General features: G+C 43.3%; 1 protein-coding gene across 1 annotated transcript in view; it reads right to left on the bottom strand.

The window, feature by feature from the left end:
* The window catches only part of LOC147692863 (uncharacterized), a 205,452-nt gene extending 201,276 nt beyond the window's left edge, over window positions 1-4,176 (bottom strand). The window contains exon 1 of the mRNA XM_086939082.1: window positions 3,930-4,176. Within this exon, the coding sequence (XP_086795208.1) occupies window positions 3,930-4,067 (138 nt within the window). The 5' untranslated portion in view covers window positions 4,068-4,176. The remainder of the gene's footprint in view (window positions 1-3,929) is intronic.
* Window positions 4,177-23,103: the final 18,927 nt, after the last annotated feature.

Genomic DNA, 23,103 nt, shown 5'->3' with positions numbered 1-23,103 from the left:
GGTGCTGGGTGCGTTCAAATCGTGGACGGGCACTGACGGTTGCCTTTGGCACGCCTTTGGTGCACCAGCGGTGTGCCCGCACTGCAACATCCATTAGGTAGGTCCTGGGTGGGGGGAGGGGCATAAGAGAGTAGGAAAAAGAGCTGGAAAATAGGAGAGCAGAAGGCAGGAACAGAAATAGATTAGGGAGAGAAAGGGTAGGCAAGGCTCCAAGGGGACAAGAGGTCTTGGTGCTGGTCTTTGGTGGTAGGGGAACTCCTGCACTTGCTGCTCATGAGTGACTGACAGTTCAGGCAGGCTTGTGGTCGCTGACGGCAGTCAGGCAGAGCTGGAATGGACCTGCTCAATTGAGCCATGCTGCCGCCTCCATTAAGTAGGTCATTGGAGGGGGAAAGCCACAGGAGAGTGGGGAAAAGAGGTAGAAAGTGAAAGAGCGGAGCGGGGTGCGGGAGAGTGGGAAACCGCAAGGGGTCAAAAGGCAGACAAGGCTCCTAGGGGACAGGAGATCTTGGTGCTGGTCCTGGGGGGCAGGTGAACACCTGTATTTGCTGCTGCTGGCGACTAACAGGTCAGTCACTGGCGGCAGTCAGGGAGAGCTGGACTGGACTGGCTATCAAACATCTTTGTTGATGTGAGGCATCAGCTAATCATATCACCACATCTACTGTAACAACCACTCCAGTGACAACATAACATCTTAAACTTAAAAACCCACTGAAATTCACCAGTTATACTTATTTCTGGTAACTATAACTCATGCCCTAAGGTAACTATAACTTGCTCCCTCACCATGCACAGTCTTGTCATAAATGATGTTATTTCAAATGTTGCAGTGATGTTATCAATGAGGTACTAGAACACATCATAACTGATGTAACATGTGGAGTAATTATCTGTGTATGAGGATTATAGATATTTTAGGGCACGAGTTATGCTTACTAAAGATGACTATAACTGGTGAATTACAGTGTTTTTTTTGTTTCAAATGTTACTGAAATATTCACCTGACAATAAAGTGACTTTAACCTTTACTTTTTTCAGTGAATTTCAGTTTTTTTAATGTTAGGTCATATTTTATTACCAGACGTGAAGCCAACCCCTGCTGCACACAGCAAAAAGCCCAGCATCGAAACCCCTGCAGGCTGCCAACCCCACATTGTTCAAAGGCCATTTGCGGCATGAGGCAGGCCACAAGGTGAGGTCTAGGGACATCACCCCTCTTCCTTCCTGTTTGCTTCCATTTTAGAGTGGGGCCTCGTATTCCTGAGTAAGGTACCAGGTAAAGAGAGGTCCATTTCCCGATCAAGACCGGTGAGCAATAATTGATACATTTGCAAAATAGACTGCTAAACAAATGGGCAGGGTGTTAAAGCATCATATAGATCACATAACACAGTAGAGGCTTTTTGGCCCTTTCTTCAAGTGAAATATTTGAGAGTATTTGTTGTTTTATTCTTTTTCTAGGTGCCAGCTGCATCCCTTGAAGTGGAGGATCTGGAAAGTAAGGTTGTATTTATTCCAACCAAGTTAATTGATTACATTTTTTTTCTCATTTTGACATTTTTTAGGTCACTTTTTATGGTTTTGTTGCAGTAGTAAACTATTAATAGAGACAGGTTCTGAAGAAGGTCTTGGGCATTTTTACCCTATTGGCTGAAACATGTCGACCTTAATAGAAAGCAGTTATTTGTGAACACTGCTTTTTGCATCGTTTTTACTTAGAATGTTAGGGGATATCTAGAATAAAGTTTGTTTTTCTCCTAACAATTCTATTTTAACCTTGCACTCACTATTTATGAATCAATCTGTGATCCCTTGTGTAGAACACACCAACTGCTCTTCTCTTGTTTCTGGCTCTCTCTTCTGACCCATCTGAGAGAGTTTTTCCCATGGAGATAACCTCGTTGATCAAAAGGTATATCGGCTGTCTGGGAGGATTACCAGATGAGGATACTGATCACTAAGGTAATTGATGGAAATCCAATCTCTGTCTAAGGGTCTCTCTTCTATTTTGTTTCTTCATAATACTCCCAGTCTTTCACTTTTTTCATGCATTTTTTGCATTTTTCTCTTTGACATTTGTTGGCATTTAGCAAGACCCCCAGTTAATTGTGTATTTGATATGTATGTTTTGGGGAAGATAACTGCGGCAGGTCGTTAAAATATCCCTATGACCCTATTTCTCTTAGTGTTTATTAAGTTTATGTGGTTGCCAGAAAATACTCCCTTCTTGTTTTACAAGGAGTTTCTAGTGGCTTCTGAGTTAGCTGGCACACAAAGTAATTAAGTTTAATATACTCAATAGGGGCATACTGACTTCAGTCCTATGCCAAAACTATAGTGTATATTATTCCAAAGCACAGAGCCTATTAGGGAAATAGGAACTACACTACAGGGCTCTCCATTTCTTCCCTCACCCTCAAGTTGGAAAATAAAATCTTAACTCGGCAGAGTTGCCACTGCTCGAAGACTTTGATCTAACTTCAAAGAGACTCATTTTAGTTTTTTCACAGTCTCACCATTTCAGAACTGAAGCATTTTCAATTAAATACAACAAAGCCATAGTCGTTGCTTGTATTCATCTTAAGCAACTAACAACCACTTACAAAGCCAATAGCCCTGGTTTGTTGTAGTTGTAATGTTACTTGTTGTATTATTTATCTGGATGCAAAGACAGAAGCAGAAAAATACTAGTAGGGCGCCACACTATGAGAAGTACAGATTTTTAGCTTACTTGTTTTAAGCCACGCCCTAAATTTCATTGGCCATGCCCCTTTGTGACCCCCCCCCTCCCCCGCCCCCCAGTTTTTTCATCCCACTTACAGCCCTGGTGAGACCCCTGTGTGACCTATTTTGTATTTTCTAACTTCTTCACATTCATGTTAAGGGAAACTGAAACATTTATTTTTAATGCCTCTCTTTCCTCAATCCAAATTGGAGTTGCTAGGTTGAGAAGGCAAAGGGCTCCCTCATCATAAACTCTTGATTGGTGCACTTGTACTCGAAGTAGTTACTATAAGTTAACCTTATTCATGGTGTTTCAGGCCAGGCTATACTACTGAACAACACATACCGTCAGAATGTGATATGTTCCTAGTACAGGGAGCAGCAAAAACATGTATTTACATGGGTAGAATGCAGTGGCGTAATGCAAAATGATGCTCGCCCCTGATGAATGTGATGGGGACCCCTGAGAAGGGCTGGGGGCCGCAGGTTGAACGCACAGATATAAATGAAAGCCTGTCCCCCTCGACAGGGGCGGCCTTAGGCATGTGCAAGCTGTGCACCTGCACAGGGCCACCAAACCCCAGGGGCCACCACGCCAATATATATCCTTAATATAATAATCCTCTGATGATGGATACATATTTGCGTGGCGACCCCTGGCAGGGATTTGGCGGCCTCCGGTCTGTTGATGAGGCGTTCAAGAAAGCAAAGGACGTGTCTACTACGTACATACAACCAGTCTCGGAATACATATACCCCAAATACCTTCCATAGATTTTAATATAAGGCTCCATGCCTATGGCAGTTAGTGCATGCGGAAATGACGGGTTAAATATGACGACAGTAGTGACCCGCACGAGAATACAGAAAACACAAAAAAACTATACTTTATAAAAACTGCATTTCAAATAAGATGAAATGTAGCACATTTAACTGCATGCCCCTGTTTCTGCTTTAATGCATGGAACATTCGTCTGATTGTAACGGAATAACCCAGTATGATTTTTTTAAACATAATACGAATTCCAATAACTTGTAAAATGCCTTTTCCTGCTATCATTCAATTACTTCCAATCCAGAGCACAGCTCTGAGAGCAAGAATATGTCAATTAGATCTGATGAAATGACAACTCCGCCTCGCAATGCGCTTCCATAAACTTATAAGGCGTCAATCAATAGCCGCTATTTTTCTGCTTTCTTACCCTATAACAGAAAGGTAACTCCTGCAGCAGAAGCGTGGACAGTTCGGGTTTATTTAGTTTCAGGGCGTCGCCCTCCTTGGACGAGTACTTGTGGAACACGCCCAAGAGGTTGTAGACGGCGCACTCCACAGCTGCCATGGCCGGAATTCGGAAGCAGGATCGCCTTACTCCGGAACAAAGCGCCCTACTTCAGCGCTCGCGCATGGGGCACCCAGTGACGCCTTCAGTGGTGGCTCGCGCCTGCTCTCTCTCCTGACTCTACCAGTGCAGGAAATGTGAAGCTTTATATACTCCGTATCTGCATAATCAAGGACATGGGCCTGGCTTGTAATGCAGATGGCGTCTTCGTGTTGTCACCATGACAGATCACTGGACAGCGCTTGTAAATATCCTATTCTGGCGGAAGCAGCTTCCATTCATGACCAACCGTATCGTGTTCCCTTTGTCTGGGCCTTCATGAAAGACTGATTAGCATAGCTGGTGGGTCTGTGGCCAGTGTTGGCATATAGTTTGCATTTTATATAAATCAGGTTTAATTTGCAAAGATCACTTAATAATAAGATTAATGATCTGCGGTATCAAGTGTTGGATTTCCTGCATAGTAATATATACTGTGTGAGATACTCCCTGAAAAGCGTTGTCATTCAGTTTCTTAGTTTCAGACTTTGCTGAAAAACAGTGTGTAGCAGAATGGACATGATAATTGTTAAATTGTTTCACGATGAAGCAAGTAAGCACTAATAAAGAAATTGTTTTTCTGGTGTGTGAGTAAGCATGTGATACTTCCGGCAAAAACCTATGCTCTCGTTTCGACACAGTCTGAAAGTTGTAAAAATAGAAATAACTTTAATAGAGCAAAAATGTACACCATGCAAATGAAGTGCTTGCCTCAAAATTATAGAAATAGGATTGTATTTGTTATAAGGATATTATTTTTGCACTGAAGAGTGGTACAAATCTATCTCAAGATATGCCTATGATACTAACACATAGAAGAAACAATGTAAGCCTACATAAAGCTGGAAAAAAAACGAAATGCCTAAGAGTTTGTAGGGTCATTTTAGGGAGACAGAAATAACAGACAGACTGACAACTGAGTGCACAAGTTGAGGTAGGACTAGGAGTTTTGACCAGTGATCAACGTTCCTTTTGGTTTGCCTTGTGATTCGCAGAAGTTTCTAGGTTCTTGGATTGTGATGCGTGATTCATACTAATGGTGATCTCTGGTCAAAGAAATGTTGGGCTTAGTGGTTTTAAGACTAAAGATCCAGTCATTCAGTAGTACTATTTGGTCTTGTTACCATAAGGTATATTTCCAATAGATAGCAAACACAACAAGATGATGGCTGGAGTGCTGAAACCTTTTAAACAATCACACCCAGTCAAGAGATTTGGGTTTCCGAGTATCACCCTCATCAGCCAGGCTAGCCTGAATGACATAGCGAGCAAGGGACCCACATCTGGGCATAACCATGGTGACTTAGGGCAAACATCGCAAACACAACAAGATGATAGACTGAGTACTGAAACTTTGCAAACAATCACCCCCAGTCAGGAGATCTGGGTTTAATCCATCATTATTTTGCTCACTATGCCATCCCAGTTTGGACCCAGCCATATGCAAATCAGTCTAGACCAGTGGTTCCCAAACTTTTGACTCCTGAGGACCCCCACTGAATCACTACTGGAAGCCGGGGACCCCCAAGCAATTTGTACAATTTAAATTTCAAAATTTTTTAACAGTAATCACCACACTAAAATGCATAGACGTACATTAGCACCCCTTCCACATGACCTGCTTGCTGCCTGATGGAGCCTGCCGGGAGTCTCGATGGATGATATTGAGTGAAAGCCAGAGAAAATAGCAGCGCAGTGACTCTGTGGGCTTAATCTAATGGCCTGGCAACAAATAAAAAGCAGCCTGTAAATGACAGCTACTGGCTCTATTCTAACCCGAGGCCGTGCTAATCAGATGACGTCACATGCACCCACCTCGGGAATCAGACTCAATGCCCAGCTGCCACTCTTGTTGAAAAGTAACCAAGAGGGGAAGGAAGGAACAAGAGTTTCACGCTTGCTTGTAGCAAATCCACAGCAAGCAGCAGCAGCAACGTCTTTGAATCCTTTCAATTGAGCAGAAATGACAAGCAGGTTTGCACGCATACATGAAAAGAAGGAAAGGCCTCTGTTTTTACAGTGCATTTTTTTAAAAAGTGTCCTGCTCAACTGAAATGTAAAGAAAGGAAGTGTCACATTTACTTTGAAGTTTTGCTGTGGTTCTGCAGACTCTAAACACAAAGACAAAACATGCCTCTTTCTCAGGTGCTCTTACGCCAGACTCAAAGTGTTCTGTGTTGTGCTGCTGGGAGAGAAGGGGTTGAGCTGCAGCCTGGTGCTCAAAAGGCACACAGGGACACGTTGTAAAGGCACAGAGGCATTTGAGCTCTCACCGGCAGTCCACTTGAGTGTGTGCACTGCAGAAGGTATGGCCCGAGGCTCATTACATTCACTGACTGACGTAAAGAGTCAGTGCCGGGGCTGCCAAATGGCTACTTTCATTCCCAGCCACTGTGTTTTTGAGAAAAAAATCGGCTGCAGCGCAAATGGGCGGCATGTTATGAAATTTGCACTGCAATGAAGAGCAATTATGGCACCAGGGCAGTTATGATCCCCGACTTTGAATTATGAAAATGTCACACAGCAGTCTGGAACCTTGGCAGCTATGGCAGCTATGTTACACGAGGCGCTGATGAAGAGAAACACGTTTGTAAAGCATGTGCGCGCTTTTACTGTAAATGCGTGCACAACAATTAAACATGCAGTTCCAGATGGAGGAGAACCCTGCTGCCCGGTCAAGGTGCTCCGATGCTCTGCAATCTCGAAACACAACTGTCTGGGCCAGATTGTATTGTAGTCTTGCCTGCCGCCCGGCGCCAACATTCACACCTCTTATCTGCTGTGAGGGCGATTGGGCGTTTACTAAGAAGGTGGGCACTCAAGTCCTGCGGACCCCCTGGGAATGTTTCACGGACCCCTGGGGGTCCGCGGACCACAGTTTGGGAAACGCTGGTCTAGACCATGTGCTTCATGGGAACAGTCCATCCCAAACTGCCATGCTAGGTCTTCCCTGGACAAGAAATAAGTTTTGGAGTATCACCCCTCACCAGCCAGGCTAGCTTGAATCCATTGGCACAGGGAGCAATGGACCCATATCTTGGCATAATCTTGATCACTTAGGGCGAACATATCAAACACAACAAGATGATTGATGGAGTGCTGAAACGTTTCAAACACTCACCTCCAGTCAAGAGATCTGGGTTTAATTCATTGTTTATTTGCTCACTATGCCACCCCAGTTTGGCCCCAGCTGTGCTCTCCATGCCACTGAAGTCAAACTAGCCTGGCCTATGAGGGCTGAAACCCTGAAACTGGTCCCAGGATGTTTTTTTACGGTCCGGGGAGGACCTGGTTTGGCAGTTCAGACTGGACGGTTTCCATGGGGAGCAGTGTCAAGACTAATTTGCATATGGGTGGGTTTAATCTGGAATGGCATAGGGAGCAAAATAAACAATATATTTAGGCCCAGAACTCTGTACTGGGTTGAATGTTTGACATTGTTCAGCGTTCTGTCCATCGACTATTCTTTTTGCATTTGTCACCCAGAGTGATATGGGTCTTCCCAGACGTGGGCCCCAGGATGTTTGTTTCCAGTCCAGGGAGGACCTGGCCTGGCAGTTTGGGTTGGACTGTTTGCCCTCTGCAGTCAGTTGGGCACTCTACGAATTCAGGAAATGCAGCGCTACCAGTACATCAGGCTATGGGGCCTCTTGTAGTTCATGGTTGTGAGAAATAGGGTTGCTGTTTTGGATTCCTGCTCAAGCAACAGCCACAATCTCTGTTAGACCTGACAGCTTTAAGTTGGCTTTCCCCCCAACTTTTTGCCTAAATCCTCCATTCTTCTTACCTTGTTTTTGCTGGTTCTAGCACTCTGAGCACTTTACCACTGCTAACCAGTGCTAAAGTGCTTGTGCATTCTCCCCTAAACATGGTAACATTGGCTCATCCCAATCGGTATATTTAATTTACTTATAAGCCCCTAGTACTGCGCACTACATGTGCCCAGGGCCAGTAAATTAAATGCAACTAGTGGGCGTGTAGCACTCATTGTGCCACCCACTTAAGTTACCCTCTAACCATGGCTCAGGCCTGCCATTGCCTGTGCAGTTTACTCTGCCATTTTGACCTGGTAAGATAAACCCTTTGACAGGCCTAAACCTTCCCTTTTTATCCATATAAGTCACCCCTAAGGTAGACTCTGGATTAAGCATGGGCAAATTTTGCGAATCCCGCGTTCGCGAATTTAGCGGATTTGCGAACTCGCAATCCGCAAAATCCGCGAATTCTCGCGAATTTGCGGACTTTTTTTTTTGTGTTCGCAAGTGTTTCTGCCAGTTCGCGAGGATTTGGTACTAGTTCGCAATTGCGAACTTACTTGTCGGCTCGCAACGGTCGCGACTATGTTGTTTCTACGTCTGGTTCATCATCACAGCCTCCCAGCACCCTCTGTTTCACCACTGCCACCCTCTCTTTGACATATGCCACCCTCTGTTACATCAATGCCACCCTCTGGTTCATCATCACTGTAGAAGATGGGGGGGAAAAGCAAGCCCACCTGCCCTGCTTGAACTGACATGAATTAATTTGGGGTTAGTTTATTAACAACACCTGCCCTGCCCCAACTGACAATAATGAATTAGGGGCTAATTAATGTGTCACTGAATTTGAAGTTCCAGCCTGGCACCTGCTTGTCTGCTCCCTTAGCTGTAAATCAGGACCTTTGTGGCATACAGTTAAGGTCAGAGCAGGGTCACACAATAGTTGCAAGCAGGCAACCGCATTCTGGAGGGCCCCCTCAGGAAGCACTACAGGGAATCGTTACAAATCATGAGGTTGACCTTTTGCACCTGCTCATTGCTTTTGCTTTTGCAAAAATCGTTTTTCGGTTTTTTCGCGCTATTCGCGGGGCGCGGCGTCGTGCGAAACCGACCGCGGAAGCCGCCAATTCGTGCGAATGAGCTTTATATTTTTTTGCGGCTTGTTGTTTCGCGAGTTTTTTGCAGTATTCGCGAGCCGCTTGCAGCGCAACACGCAAATTTACCCCAAGGTCGAGTACGGGCGCGGCCATTTTGTTTGCGTGACGTATTTTCGTTTCCGCCCGCTATGTATAATCTCGCGCAGTAAGCGCATTGCGAGTACAAGTTCGCACGAGATCGCGAGGAAAATCTCGTGCGAACTTAATTTCGCGCTCGTGAACGGGCGCCGGCCATCTTGTTTCTCATTCATTTCCTGTGTCTGGGCATGGTGTTTAATCCTCTTGCTATCTTTGCCATCCTTTGCTTGTTTTCAGTTTTTTTTTAACGATTTTGCTTCTTATCTATCCCTCTCTTTTCCTAGCTGTATATTTTTGTCTTTTCTGCTATTTTTCTTTACTTTTAAACTACTTTTTTAAACTCTTTTCTTTTCTTCTTCCCTATCCTATTCCTTCTTAATTTTCTACTTCCTACCTTACCTGCCCAGACCATGGTGAAGCCAGGCGCCGTGAAGCTGCCCAGGCACTTGAGGGCGGCAGCGGCGGCGGGGAGGAGGAGTCCTGGACCCCGTGCCAGGACACAATGCGGTCGATTGAGGGGGGAGCAGGTGATGCGACGGGAGATCTTCAGCCCGGAGGAAGTGGGCGCGCTGGTCTCCTTCGTCCAGCGCCGCCTGCCCAGGACCATCGCGGGAGGCGGCAGGATCGCGGCCGGCGGCTACAACATCCGGGAGCGCCGGAAGCGGTGGGAGAAGATGTGCTGGGCCATATCCCACCTCTACGGGGTCCAGCGCACCTACAGCCAGGTCACCCATCGCTGGACGGACCTCCTGGACCGGGAGCGCGACCTGCTGGACCAGCTCGGCTTGGAGATCCCCGGGCTTGGTGAGTAGTAGTAGCCATTTCATCACTCACTACTATGATGTTTTCTCCTGCTCTGTGTTGTTGTATTGCAAATATTTGTTTTTTACATGGAGCAAGCCAATAATGCCGCTGATGACGATTACATTGTAGTTAAATTATATTTCAAAATCTTCTGTGCATTTCAGGTGCACTGCTCTCCTTCTCAGTGGCGTTGCTACTATGCTTATTTGTTTTCTATTTTGTGGTCTCATTGGCCGGAGTAACTATTATGTATGAGTGTACTTTACAGAACTGCGTAATGCTAGACACTAGGGGGCAGATTACATTTACAAGCCCCTTGCGCCACGTTTACGTTGCCTTGCGTGACGCAACAGCGGCGTAAACGTGGCGCATCCCTGCGAGTCATTTACAGCATAACGCATCTAGGGAGATGCGTCACGTTATAAAGCCATGGGCCTGCACCACAATGGGTGCGTTCCTAGTACGCAGGGTGGGCGGTCCGGCGGCTGTGCGCCTCGCAAAATTGCCTGCGTGAAATCTACAAGATTTAACGCAGGCACTTCTGCAACGCTGCTACGTCAATTCAATTCCTTATGCCTGCTTGAAGCAGGCGTAAGGACTGACACAGCATGTTAAGTATTGGGTGGCCCTGAGCATTACTGGAGTTGCATTGCGTTGGCGACGTGACTCCAGCGATGCGCCGCTCTTACGTGACGAGATGCGTCACGCAAGTGCCTACCCTTGCGCCAGGGCGCGCCGCATTGTAAATGAGGCGCATCTGCCGTGTCGCAAGGGTAGTTTTGCGTGACGCATTTGATCTGGCGCATCTCTGGAGATGCGCCAGAACGCGTAAGTAAGTATGCCCCTAAGGGGCAGAATTGCAATTACCGTCGCATCCCTGCAAAGTAGCAGGGATGCGCCATTAATTGTGCGGCCCGCTACCACCACCAAACATGGTGCGCCGTATTTGCAATGCGGCGCACCATGGGCCTAAAACGTCACCGAAGCTTTACTGCTGGAGTTGCGTCGCAACGATGGCGCAGCTCCAGCAATGCTCTGGGGTACCCTATCTCCCCAATGCTGGGTCAAGCCGTACGTCTGCTTCAAGCTGGTGCAGGGTTTGTGTGACGCATCATTGTCCTAAAGGTGACTGATTGAAATTTTGTAGATTTCCCTCAGCCACTTTTAGGATGTGTTCCAGCGCAGGAATGCCCTCCCTTGCGCCGGAACGCCCCCTTGATGGTGCAGGGCTTTATAACGGGATGCATCTCCCAAATGCGTCACGTTGTTATAATATTATAGGCCGCACCATGGCGCCCTTTTTTGTTTAGCTGCTGCGTCACAAATGTCATGCAAGAACGGAGCAAAAGAGCCGCAAGGGGCTTAAATCTGCCCCTTCCTTTGTACCCCTGACAATAAGAAAAATAGTGGCGGTGGATTGATAGTTTGACTATTTAAATGACTGGTAATGTAGCAGGCAACTGTTAGTGTTGTCACTGATCTGACTGAAATCACAATGGAGTTTGTCTGTCACTTTGCGTCTTACCTGCGGACTGCTGCCTGCCAGTCCTAGGTGAACCTTTCAGTACTTTGTTTAGTGAGTTACGTGACTTTCGAAGTCACAGGTCCGCAAATAAATGAAAACTAACCCTACTCAATATAATTTCGCGGAAATATTTTGTTATTGTTCTTTTGAAATGTTTGATTTGGTTGACATTGACAAGCAACAATCATCCATGTTTTCTGTTCTTTCTTTCATGTTGTACGTCAGCTCCCCCCAGGGGCGAGGGGAGGACACAGGAGCAGCAGGCGGCGGATGCTGTTGAACAGGGCCAGGATCGGGCAGGCGAGGGCTCCTTTGCTGGCCCCAGTAAGTTTTCATTTTAGACTAGTACCTATTTTTCCTAGCGTTCCTCATTTGATTTTTTCAAAATCGTCTTTGATCTTCTTGTAGACTGTATCTAAATTCTTATCCTGCCTCTACTATGACTCCCTATGGTATTACTAGATTATTCTTATTAGTCTGTCTGTGTAGCTAACTAAGATTGCACGGTTGGCGAAACTCCCATTCTAGTCAGCAATAGCTCTATCAACTTAGTGCAGTCCTCTGGGATTGTCCATAATGTCTTTTGAAGTGTTCTATCTGCTTTGAAAATTCCCAACTATAAAATGTGAATGACCACCAAGAAAGAATAAGATACTACCTTTTGGTTTGGATAGGAGGACAATCCATAACACTACAGTGGCGCGGACAATTCTTCTGCAGAAACAGAACTATGGACAATAAATAGTGCATTGCTTATCAATTATAATAGGCGCTGTTAGAGTTTCCACATACCTCTGTGATAACAGACTTTGAACCCCCAATGTCCTTACTGACTGACTACATAGTGTGGCACAGTCATTTACCTCCCGAATTCATCGATCATTGATCCCCAATGATGATTATTATCCAACGTAGCTGAAGAGTACGGAGTCAGAGTCAAGAAGTGTCAGAGGCACGGACTCATGCTTGCAAAAATTGCAAAACCTTTCGCTCAGTCACTCTAGTCACTCTGGACCAAAAAACACAGAGTCTCTCTAAGTTAAAAAGCTTTATTAAAAGTAAACACATTTATCAAAATGAAGTCATAATAAAAAAACGAAACGTTTAACTGAGAATGTAAAAGTGGTTAGTGCTGACGATTAATTGAAGACATTTCTTGTGGTCGAGCCGAGCTCTCACCTTGTTTCAACTTGATCTTGTTGTTAGAAGTCCATCTTCTGTCTGTGTGGAAAAAAATGGTGCGTGTTAAAAAGCCAGCCTTCATCAGTTGTGCCAAAAAGTGCTGCATTACATGGTTTTCACATGTCTTCATTCCTAGACCAAATACTAGTGAGTGGTTTATTCTAACATTCTTAAATGTACTTTGTAGGTGGAACATCTGGTGGCGGGGCCAACGCGGAGGTGGTGGTGCTCGACACGGAGGCGGAGGGCAATTCCTCAGGGGAGGATGCGGCGCTTCCAGTGCCGGCTGTGAGAGTTCAGACGGTGGTGGTGGCGGGCAGAGGTAAGCTCTTATATATTCCTTACTTATTGAGATTGAAGACGTGGCTGGGAAGGAAAGAATATGAGATGCATGGCTGGGTGAATGATGAAGCAATGATTGGTGGAAGGACAACAGCCTGGGTGGGTGACACAGAAACTGTATGTTTCCATATACCTGGATCATGCTACTATCTGACTCTTAGATAGCATATGTGTATCTAGAGCAGGGGTACTCATAGTACGGCCCGCGGGCCGGTGGCGGCCCGGCAAGCCTTCCTTGGCGGTGTGCAGACCTTGCAGACAATCACTGCTCCCCCGGCCCCCACAGAGCAGAGTGGAGATGCAGGGCCACAAAGAGGTGAAATAGAACAAAGCCTCTGCTCTGTGGGGCCGGGCAAGCAGTGATTGTCAGGGTGGAGATGCAGGGGCGCTACAACAAACAAAGCCTCAATAATATGTTAATGGTCTTTTAAAGACCTGTTAAGTACTTTGGTGTATAAATGTACAAAGCCTGTCACACCAACAAGAATTATCAATTCGAAATTTTCGACAATGTTTCAGATTCACAAATATAATACAAGTTCGATAGAGATTAAACTTCATTTAATTTATAGAGGTTTTCCTCCAGTCCAGCCAACACGTGTTTCGTCGCTTGGGATGGAACCCACGACTTCATCAGGGCTGGGAAAAAATACAATACAAAAATTGTTCGGGTTATGAGATAAATTATCCCATCCACATTAATTATACATGAGTCATTGTATCCGTATAGTAGCAAGTGGGCAATCATCATTATCATATAAGTCCCTTAACAATGCGGGATCATGCATTAGGAGAGGAAATTGCGGCGGCAGTGTCACTAATCTCCCATGTAGAGAAGGAGAGGCTCTCTCATTGTCGAGAGATGGTGCGGGTCCCCACAGTTCGTGACATTCCATTCTATTATTGTGCTATACTATATGGTAGAATAATTTCATGTGCTCATCCCAGTTTTATTGTGACCACGTAATGTGCTACCTCCCGTGAAGAATTGTGTCGGTTCTGATTGATCTATCAGCGACCGTGTATCATTTGTGCTCTGTCAAACCTATTTTGGTTGCTGAGTACATAATACTCAGGCTTACCTGCTATTGGACGTTCATACAGTTTGCGCCTGAAATTGTCAAGTGGTTGGGAGATATTCAAATTTTCAGCTTATTAAGACATCACATTGTCCAAGCTTGATACAATTACCATAATTAGAGTACCAGTATAAGGAGCATACCTTCTGACTGGTGATAATTCCGACCCAGCCTTATGTGGCATGGGTAGTGGTATTCATCTGAATCTTGAATCTTGTATTAGTGCAATCTATAATTTACAAAAAGATCTTATTTAATATTATGTATAAGTTGGGAGGATATGTGTTCCTCTTTTATCTCATCGTTATTTAGGTCATGGGCTTACCTTATGAAAATATAGTGTTCCGTTATGATATAAGCTCTTCACTGGAACCAAGATTATATTTAATCTGTCCTTCCTCCCAGGCTTATTATTTGAAGCGAAGTTGCTCCCTGCTGTTGAGAGTTAGAGAAAAAAAACAGAACTATTATGGCGGCGAAAACTATGTGAGGGACGAGCGATTATTCTCTCTATGCTTTTCTCCAGATCAGGTCCTTGATTTAAACTTACCTTCTATATTTCGAAGTCCAGGGGCTGCGAGAATCAACTGTCCGTGGCGTGGTCTTCCGTGTTTTGGAAGTCCGCGCCTGTAACCCGGAAGTTGTTAATATACTTCCGGTTTCCCTTCGAACTCGCGCCCTAGTTATTTCGGTCGTGTCTGTCCGCCATTGTTAAGCGGTATCTATCTATTATAATGTCCTCGCCAGATTAATAGCGTGTTGGGTAGTGCGCTTAATAATAGCAATATTCCGTGCAGGCAAAGATGTGCTTTTGACTTAAAACCAGTCCAAAATATAGATTGGTCAAAGTGAATCTAATAGAGAGTAAAAGTGAAATTATCTCAAAATTCGTGCATTTGAACTGTGGGGTCTCGAGTACATGGTGTTCAATATGTGTCATTATACATATATATAAAGAATATTAATATCCATCGGCATATGCATTCGTTCAACTATGAGTATACATAGCATTGCATGTCACAAATTAACAGGTTATGTAATCTTTACAGTCATTGGGCATTTCGAATGTTATTTCTGAATTCCCAAGATCCCATTTATAGTATGCAAAAGAAACAAAGAACATAATTAGAGGGTACATTTGCATATAAGACATTCGTCTAATATGTGCAATACAGTGTTTTTTGGCATTCCTGAATATAGAGGTGGTGTTAGTGTTATATCCACTAATATATCTCAGTTACCCCAAAAAGTAGTGTAGTTCCTGATCAGCATTCATGCCGTACTCAACTGCACGCATAGTCAGTATCCATGACGCTTCCCTGCGTCTCAAGGCTAATTCTCTGTTACCTCCTCTCGGGTCGTTCTTTACCTGGTCTATTGCACAAAAGCTGATAATTTTCTGTTTGCCTTGTTTGGGACATAGGTTTACATGTGTAGCAGTGTTGTATCTTGTGTCCTGATATTTTATGGCTCTTATATGCTCAAAGATTCTCTCTTTAAGAGGTCTTATTGTGCTGCCTATATAGAAGCTACCACATTTGCAATTAATCATATAGATTACAAAGCAACTATTGCAGTTCAGTAGTTGTTTGATCACAAATTCCTTGCCCCCGTAATTACGGAATGTTTTGGTTCTGTTCATTGCCATGGGACATAGCTTGCATGTACCACATTTGTGAAAGCCAATACTTTCTGTGTCAGCCAGTCAGGAACTGTTTTTTTGTTCATGGGGTAGGTCGGACTAATCCAGGATTTTATGCTTCTTCCCTTTCTGTATGTTATCAAGGGATTTCTTGTGATATATTGGTTGAGAGATTTATCATTATTGAGAATCCACCAATGTTTCCTCATGCTGTTTCTCAATGTCGTTGCAGCATCATCATAATTCGTAATTAGTCTGATTTTGTTACTAGTACTGTCCCCTCTCTGTTTTTCACAGAGAGTCATTTCCCTAGGGATTTTGTCTATTCTCTGTTCAGCCTTGGTGATCATATCCATATTGTACCCCCTAGATCTGAACCTGCTCTTCATATTATTCTTGCACTTTGCAAAGTCCTCATCTTTACTGCAATTTCTCCTTGCTCGAGTGAATTCCCCAAATGGAATGGACTGAATTTGATGTCTTGGGTGTGAACTTCCAGCATGTAAAAGGGAATTGCATGAAGTCGGTTTCCTGTACAGTCTACTTTGTATTCTGTTATCTTCAATAAACAGTAACAGATCTAAAAATTCTATTTGGGTAGTGCTTATCGAGTGAGTTAGATGTATTCCCATCAGATTAGAGTTAAGATATTCACAGAATTCTAGGAGACCATTCATGTCTCCAGCCCAAATTAACAGACAGTCGTCTATGTAGCGACCCCAATAAATGATGTGTTCACTCCACTTTGTGCCATGCGGGCCCCAGATCCACTCCTCCTCGAACCTACCCATAAACAGGTTTGCATACGAAGGAGAGAATCTGGAGCCCATGGCTACCCCCTGTTTTTGACGGTACCAGGTATTGTCAAATAAAAAGACATTGTTTTGTAGTATCAGGTTCATCATGTTTAATAGCATCTCGGTGTGGGCCCACTGAGACGCTGGTCTTTTATCTAGAAATTTTCTGGCTGCCAGGAGACCCAGATCCGTCCTGATATTGGTGTACAGGGAGGTGACATCTAGACTTGCCATAATCATGCCATCCTCCCAGATTACATCTGACAAAATGCTAAGGATGTGCTTGGTGTCCTTGATATATGCTGGTAAATTGCGTACCAGTGGCTGTAGGAAGTTATCGACATACTGCGACAGTCTCTCTGTTGGGCCCCCTATGCTTGAGATAATCGGTCTCCCTGGTGGATATTGTGAGTTCTTATGTATCTTGGGTAAGGTGTAGATACAGGGGAACCTTGGTTTATCTACTTTTAAGTATGTTAGTTCCTCCCTACTGATGAGGCCCTCATGCCACCATTTTTCTAAGTTGGTGTTGATGTTAACCTTTAAGTGTCCCATTTGGTTCGCTGTCAGTCTCTCATAGTAAGTGTCATTCCTTAATTGTGTGAGTATTTCAGTATTGTAATCTTTCGTGTTCATGACCACGATGTTCCCACCTTTGTCCGCCTCCTTGATGGTGACATCGGGAATTTTACAAAGTTCTATTAGTGCTTTACGTTCCTGTGTGTTTAGATTGTCAGCACATCTCTTGTGTTTCTTATCATGTTTCAGGTGGGTGTATAAATCCTCAGTGACCAGTTTATGAAACATATCTATACTATTACCACTTGGTAGTGTGGGGGTCCATCGTGACTTATTGTGTAGACCACTTGAAATGGTATTATCTGGTTCTTTGTCGTGGTCCCTATCATCATCCACTATTGATAATAAAATCTCACAGTCTCTGATATCTTGTATTGTAGGTATTACACGAGTCATATTCACAGATGTTGTTTCTATGCCTTTATTCATAGTTTGAATACCATCAAAATGTTTTTTCAATTTTAATTTTCTGGTAAATTTGAATAGGTCTACCATGAAAAGGAAAAAACGGGGAGACAGGGACCAATCAAGACAAAAGGTAAATACACCAAAAGGACAAGGAGGGGAAAAAGAGGAGGATCCAAACTTAGGAAGACAGGGAATGAGATTGAGGTCTTGGAGGAAGTAACAGATAATATGAATGAATGTACTGGGGTGCAAGTGATAAATCTTAGTGACAAAACACTATCTCCTGATATGATCTCTGTACTTGAACGTGGCATGGGTTTTTGTCCAAAGGAACAGGGAGATGTCCACAAAACCATGGTAGACCTATTCAAATTTACCAGAAAATTAAAATTGAAAAAACATTTTGATGGTATTCAAACTATGAATAAAGGCATAGAAACAACATCTGTGAATATGACTCGTGTAATACCTACAATACAAGATATCAGAGACTGTGAGATTTTATTATCAATAGTGGATGATGATAGGGACCATATGTCCATAGATGAACTGTTACTGGATCACGACATAGAACCAGATAATACCATTTCAAGTGGTCTACACAATAAGTCACGATGGACCCCCACACTACCAAGTGGTAATAGTATAGATATGTTTCATAAACTGGTCACTGAGGATTTATACACCCACCTGAAACATGATAAGAAACACAAGAGATGTGCTGACAATCTAAACACACAGGAACGTAAAGCACTAATAGAACTTTGTAAAATTCCCGATGTCACCATCAAGGAGGCGGACAAAGGTGGGAACATCGTGGTCATGAACACGAAAGATTACAATACTGAAATACTCACACAATTAAGGAATGACACTTACTATGAGAGACTGACAGCGAACCCAATGGGACACTTAAAGGTTAACATCAACACCAACTTAGAAAAATGGTGGCATGAGGGCCCTCATCAGTAGGGAGGAACTAACATACTTAAAAGTAGATAAACCAAGGTTCCCCTGTATCTACACCTTACCCAAGATACATAAGAACTCACAATATCCACCAGGGAGACCGATTATCTCAAGCATAGGGGGCCCAACAGAGAGACTGTCGCAGTATGTCGATAACTTCCTACAGCCACTGGTACGCAATTTACCAGCATATATCAAGGACACCAAGCACATCCTTAGCATTTTGTCAGATGTAATCTGGGAGGATGGCATGATTATGGCAAGTCTAGATGTCACCTCCCTGTACACCAATATCAGGACGGATCTGGGTCTCCTGGCAGCCAGAAAATTTCTAGATAAAAGACCAGCGTCTCAGTGGGCCCACACCGAGATGCTATTAAACATGATGAACCTGATACTACAAAACAATGTCTTTTTATTTGACAATACCTGGTACCGTCAAAAACAGGGGGTAGCCATGGGCTCCAGATTCTCTCCTTCGTATGCAAACCTGTTTATGGGTAGGTTCGAGGAGGAGTGGATCTGGGGCCCGCATGGCACAAAGTGGAGTGAACACATCATTTATTGGGGTCGCTACATAGACGACTGTCTGTTAATTTGGGCTGGAGACATGAATGGTCTCCTAGAATTCTGTGAATATCTTAACTCTAATCTGATGGGAATACATCTAACTCACTCGATAAGCACTACCCAAATAGAATTTTTAGATCTGTTACTGTTTATTGAAGATAACAGAATACAAAGTAGACTGTACAGGAAACCGACTTCATGCAATTCCCTTTTACATGCTGGAAGTTCACACCCAAGACATCAAATTCAGTCCATTCCATTTGGGGAATTCACTCGAGCAAGGAGAAATTGCAGTAAAGATGAGGACTTTGCAAAGTGCAAGAATAATATGAAGAGCAGGTTCAGATCTAGGGGGTACAATATGGATATGATCACCAAGGCTGAACAGAGAATAGACAAAATCCCTAGGGAAATGACTCTCTGTGAAAAACAGAGAGGGGACAGTACTAGTAACAAAATCAGACTAATTACGAATTATGATGATGCTGCAACGACATTGAGAAACAGCATGAGGAAACATTGGTGGATTCTCAATAATGATAAATCTCTCAACCAATATATCACAAGAAATCCCTTGATAACATACAGAAAGGGAAGAAGCATAAAATCCTGGATTAGTCCGACCTACCCCATGAACAAAAAAACAGTTCCTGACTGGCTGACACAGAAAAGTATTGGCTTTCACAAATGTGGTACATGCAAGCTATGTCCCATGGCAATGAACAGAACCAAAACATTCCGTAATTACGGGGGCAAGGAATTTGTGATCAAACAACTACTGAACTGCAATAGTTGCTTTGTAATCTATATGATTAATTGCAAATGTGGTAGCTTCTATATAGGCAGCACAATAAGACCTCTTAAAGAGAGAATCTTTGAGCATATAAGAGCCATAAAATATCAGGACACAAGATACAACACTGCTACACATGTAAACCTATGTCCCAAACAAGGCAAACAGAAAATTATCAGCTTTTGTGCAATAGACCAGGTAAAGAACGACCCGAGAGGAGGTAACAGAGAATTAGCCTTGAGACGCAGGGAAGCGTCATGGATACTGACTATGCGTGCAGTTGAGTACGGCATGAATGCTGATCAGGAACTACACTATTTTTTGGGGTAACTGAGATATATTAGTGGATATAACACTAACACCACCTCTATATTCAGGAATGCCAAAAAACACTGTATTGCACATATTAGACGAATGTCTTATATGCAAATGTACCCTCTAATTATGTTCTTTGTTTCTTTTGCATACTATAAATGGGATCTTGGGAATTCAGAAATAACATTCGAAATGCCCAATGACTGTAAAGATTACATAACCTGTTAATTTGTGACATGCAATGCTATGTATACTCATAGTTGAACGAATGCATATGCCGATGGATATTAATATTCTTTATATATATGTATAATGACACATATTGAACACCATGTACTCGAGACCCCACAGTTCAAATGCACGAATTTTGAGATAATTTCACTTTTACTCTCTATTAGATTCACTTTGACCAATCTATATTTTGGACTGGTTTTAAGTCAAAAGCACATCTTCGCCTGCACGGAATATTGCTATTATTAAGCGCACTACCCAACACGCTATTAATCTGGCGAGGACATTATAATAGATAGATACCGCTTAACAATGGCGGACAGACACGACCGAAATAACTAGGGCGCGAGTTCGAAGGGAAACCGGAAGTATATTAACAACTTCCGGGTTACAGACGCGGACTTCCAAAACACGGAAGACCACGCCACGGACAGTTGATTCTCGCAGCCCCTGGACTTCGAAATATAGAAGGTAAGTTTAAATCAAGGACCTGATCTGGAGAAAAGCATAGAGAGAATAATCGCTCGTCCCTCACATAGTTTTCGCCGCCATAATAGTTCCGTTTTTTTTCTCTAACTCTCAACAGCAGGGAGCAACTTCGCTTCAAATAATAAGCCTGGGAGGAAGGACAGATTAAATATAATCTTGGTTCCAGTGAAGAGCTTATATCATAACGGAACACTATATTTTCATAAGGTAAGCCCATGACCTAAATAACGATGAGATAAAAGAGGAACACATATCCTCCCAACTTATACATAATATTAAATAAGATCTTTTTGTAAATTATAGATTGCACTAATACAAGATTCAAGATTCAGATGAATACCACTACCCATGCCACATAAGGCTGGGTCGGAATTATCACCAGTCAGAAGGTATGCTCCTTATACTGGTACTCTAATTATGGTAATTGTATCAAGCTTGGACAATGTGATGTCTTAATAAGCTGAAAATTTGAATATCTCCCAACTACTTGACAATTTCAGGCGCAAACTGTATGAACGTCCAATAGCAGGTAAGCCTGAGTATTATGTACTCAGCAACCAAAATAGGTTTGACAGAGCACAAATGATACACGGTCGCTGATAGATCAATCAGAACCGACACAATTCTTCACGGGAGGTAGCACATTACGTGGTCACAATAAAACTGGGATGAGCACATGAAATTATTCTACCATATAGTATAGCACAATAATAGAATGGAATGTCACGAACTGTGGGGACCCGCACCATCTCTCGACAATGAGAGAGCCTCTCCTTCTCTACATGGGAGATTAGTGACACTGCCGCCGCAATTTCCTCTCCTAATGCATGATCCCGCATTGTTAAGGGACTTATATGATAATGATGATTGCCCACTTGCTACTGTACGGATACAATGACTCATGTATAATTAATGTGGATGGGATAATTTATCTCATAACCCGAACAATTTTTGTATTGTATTTTTTCCCAGCCCTGATGAAGTCGTGGGTTCCATCCCAAGCGACGAAACACGTGTTGGCTGGACTGGAGGAAAACCTCTATAAATTAAATGAAGTTTAATCTCTATCGAACTTGTATTATATTTGTGAATCTGAAACATTGTCGAAAATTTCGAATTGATAATTCTTGTTGGTGTGACAGGCTTTGTACATTTATATACCTAATCTGTGGATTACTTGGGGTAAGGATGACAACCCATGCCTAGGCACCCAACTACATATATAATTAGTGGTGTAACTAATAATAAGAGCCTATACATTGTAAAGCGCCAATACCACCAAAATCGGTCATCCTTCTATCTCTACAAACTTGCTTACATTGGTGGGGCGGCTACAAAGGCGTCAATAAGTACATATATCTGACACTATGGATAGAGGTAAAGAGGCCGCAGAACTCTTTGATAGCTTAGCTAGGGGTGAGACAGTTACTACCTCTCTAGCAAGTGGGAGTACAAATAAGAAGAATGAGGGATTGCGAGAGAAATTTGTTAAATTGGAAAGATTGAAGATAGCAGAAAACTCCAAATGGTGGGATGGAGCAACCCTAGAGCAATATGTACGTCTCAAGAGAATTCCTAGGGGGCTCCGCTCACAGGTACTACCAACTTATGATGATCTTGATGAGGATCTCCTGTTAGCCTGGGAAAAAGAACTAATCTCCAATTCTAATAACTTGATGAACATTCTAATTGAGAATGCTTCACGTAAGGTTAAAAAACTACAGGGGGAAATTGCAACACTGGAATTGGAAATTAAAGAACTCAACCTCCCTGAGGCAACTGAGAAAAACTATGAAATCCTAAAAGGGATCTTAGAGAAACACCAGACAGATATCAAACAGCGTAAAGCCCGTAAGATAAAGAGAGATGAGATAGATTATAAACAGGGGAGGGTCTTTACATACGCTAAAAAATATGATCATCTGATGGACAAAGGCACTAAGGGAGCAACAGAACTGGCTCAAAACTTAACCCCGGCTAGTTCTGTGTCAACATCACTGGAGACCTTACCCAGTGAGAATGAAGGAATCTCATCTGACGATACGGCACAGTGCAGTGCTTTTTTAAGGGAGGTGAAAAGGAAAAAACGGGGAGACAGGGACCAATCAAGACAAAAGGTAAATACACCAAAAGGACAAGGAGGGGAAAAAGAGGAGGATCCAAACTTAGGAAGACAGGGAATGAGATTGAGGTCTTGGAGGAAGTAACAGATAATATGAATGAATGTACTGGGGTGCAAGTGGTAAATCTTAGTGACAAAACACTATCTCCTGATATGA

The sequence above is a fragment of the Lissotriton vulgaris genome, chromosome 9 (genome assembly GCF_964263255.1).
Source record: "Lissotriton vulgaris chromosome 9, aLisVul1.2, whole genome shotgun sequence".
Taxonomy (NCBI): Eukaryota; Metazoa; Chordata; class Amphibia; order Caudata; family Salamandridae; genus Lissotriton; species Lissotriton vulgaris.
The sequence above is the reverse complement of the archived record's forward strand: the minus strand, read 5'-3'. Positions and strand labels throughout refer to the sequence as shown.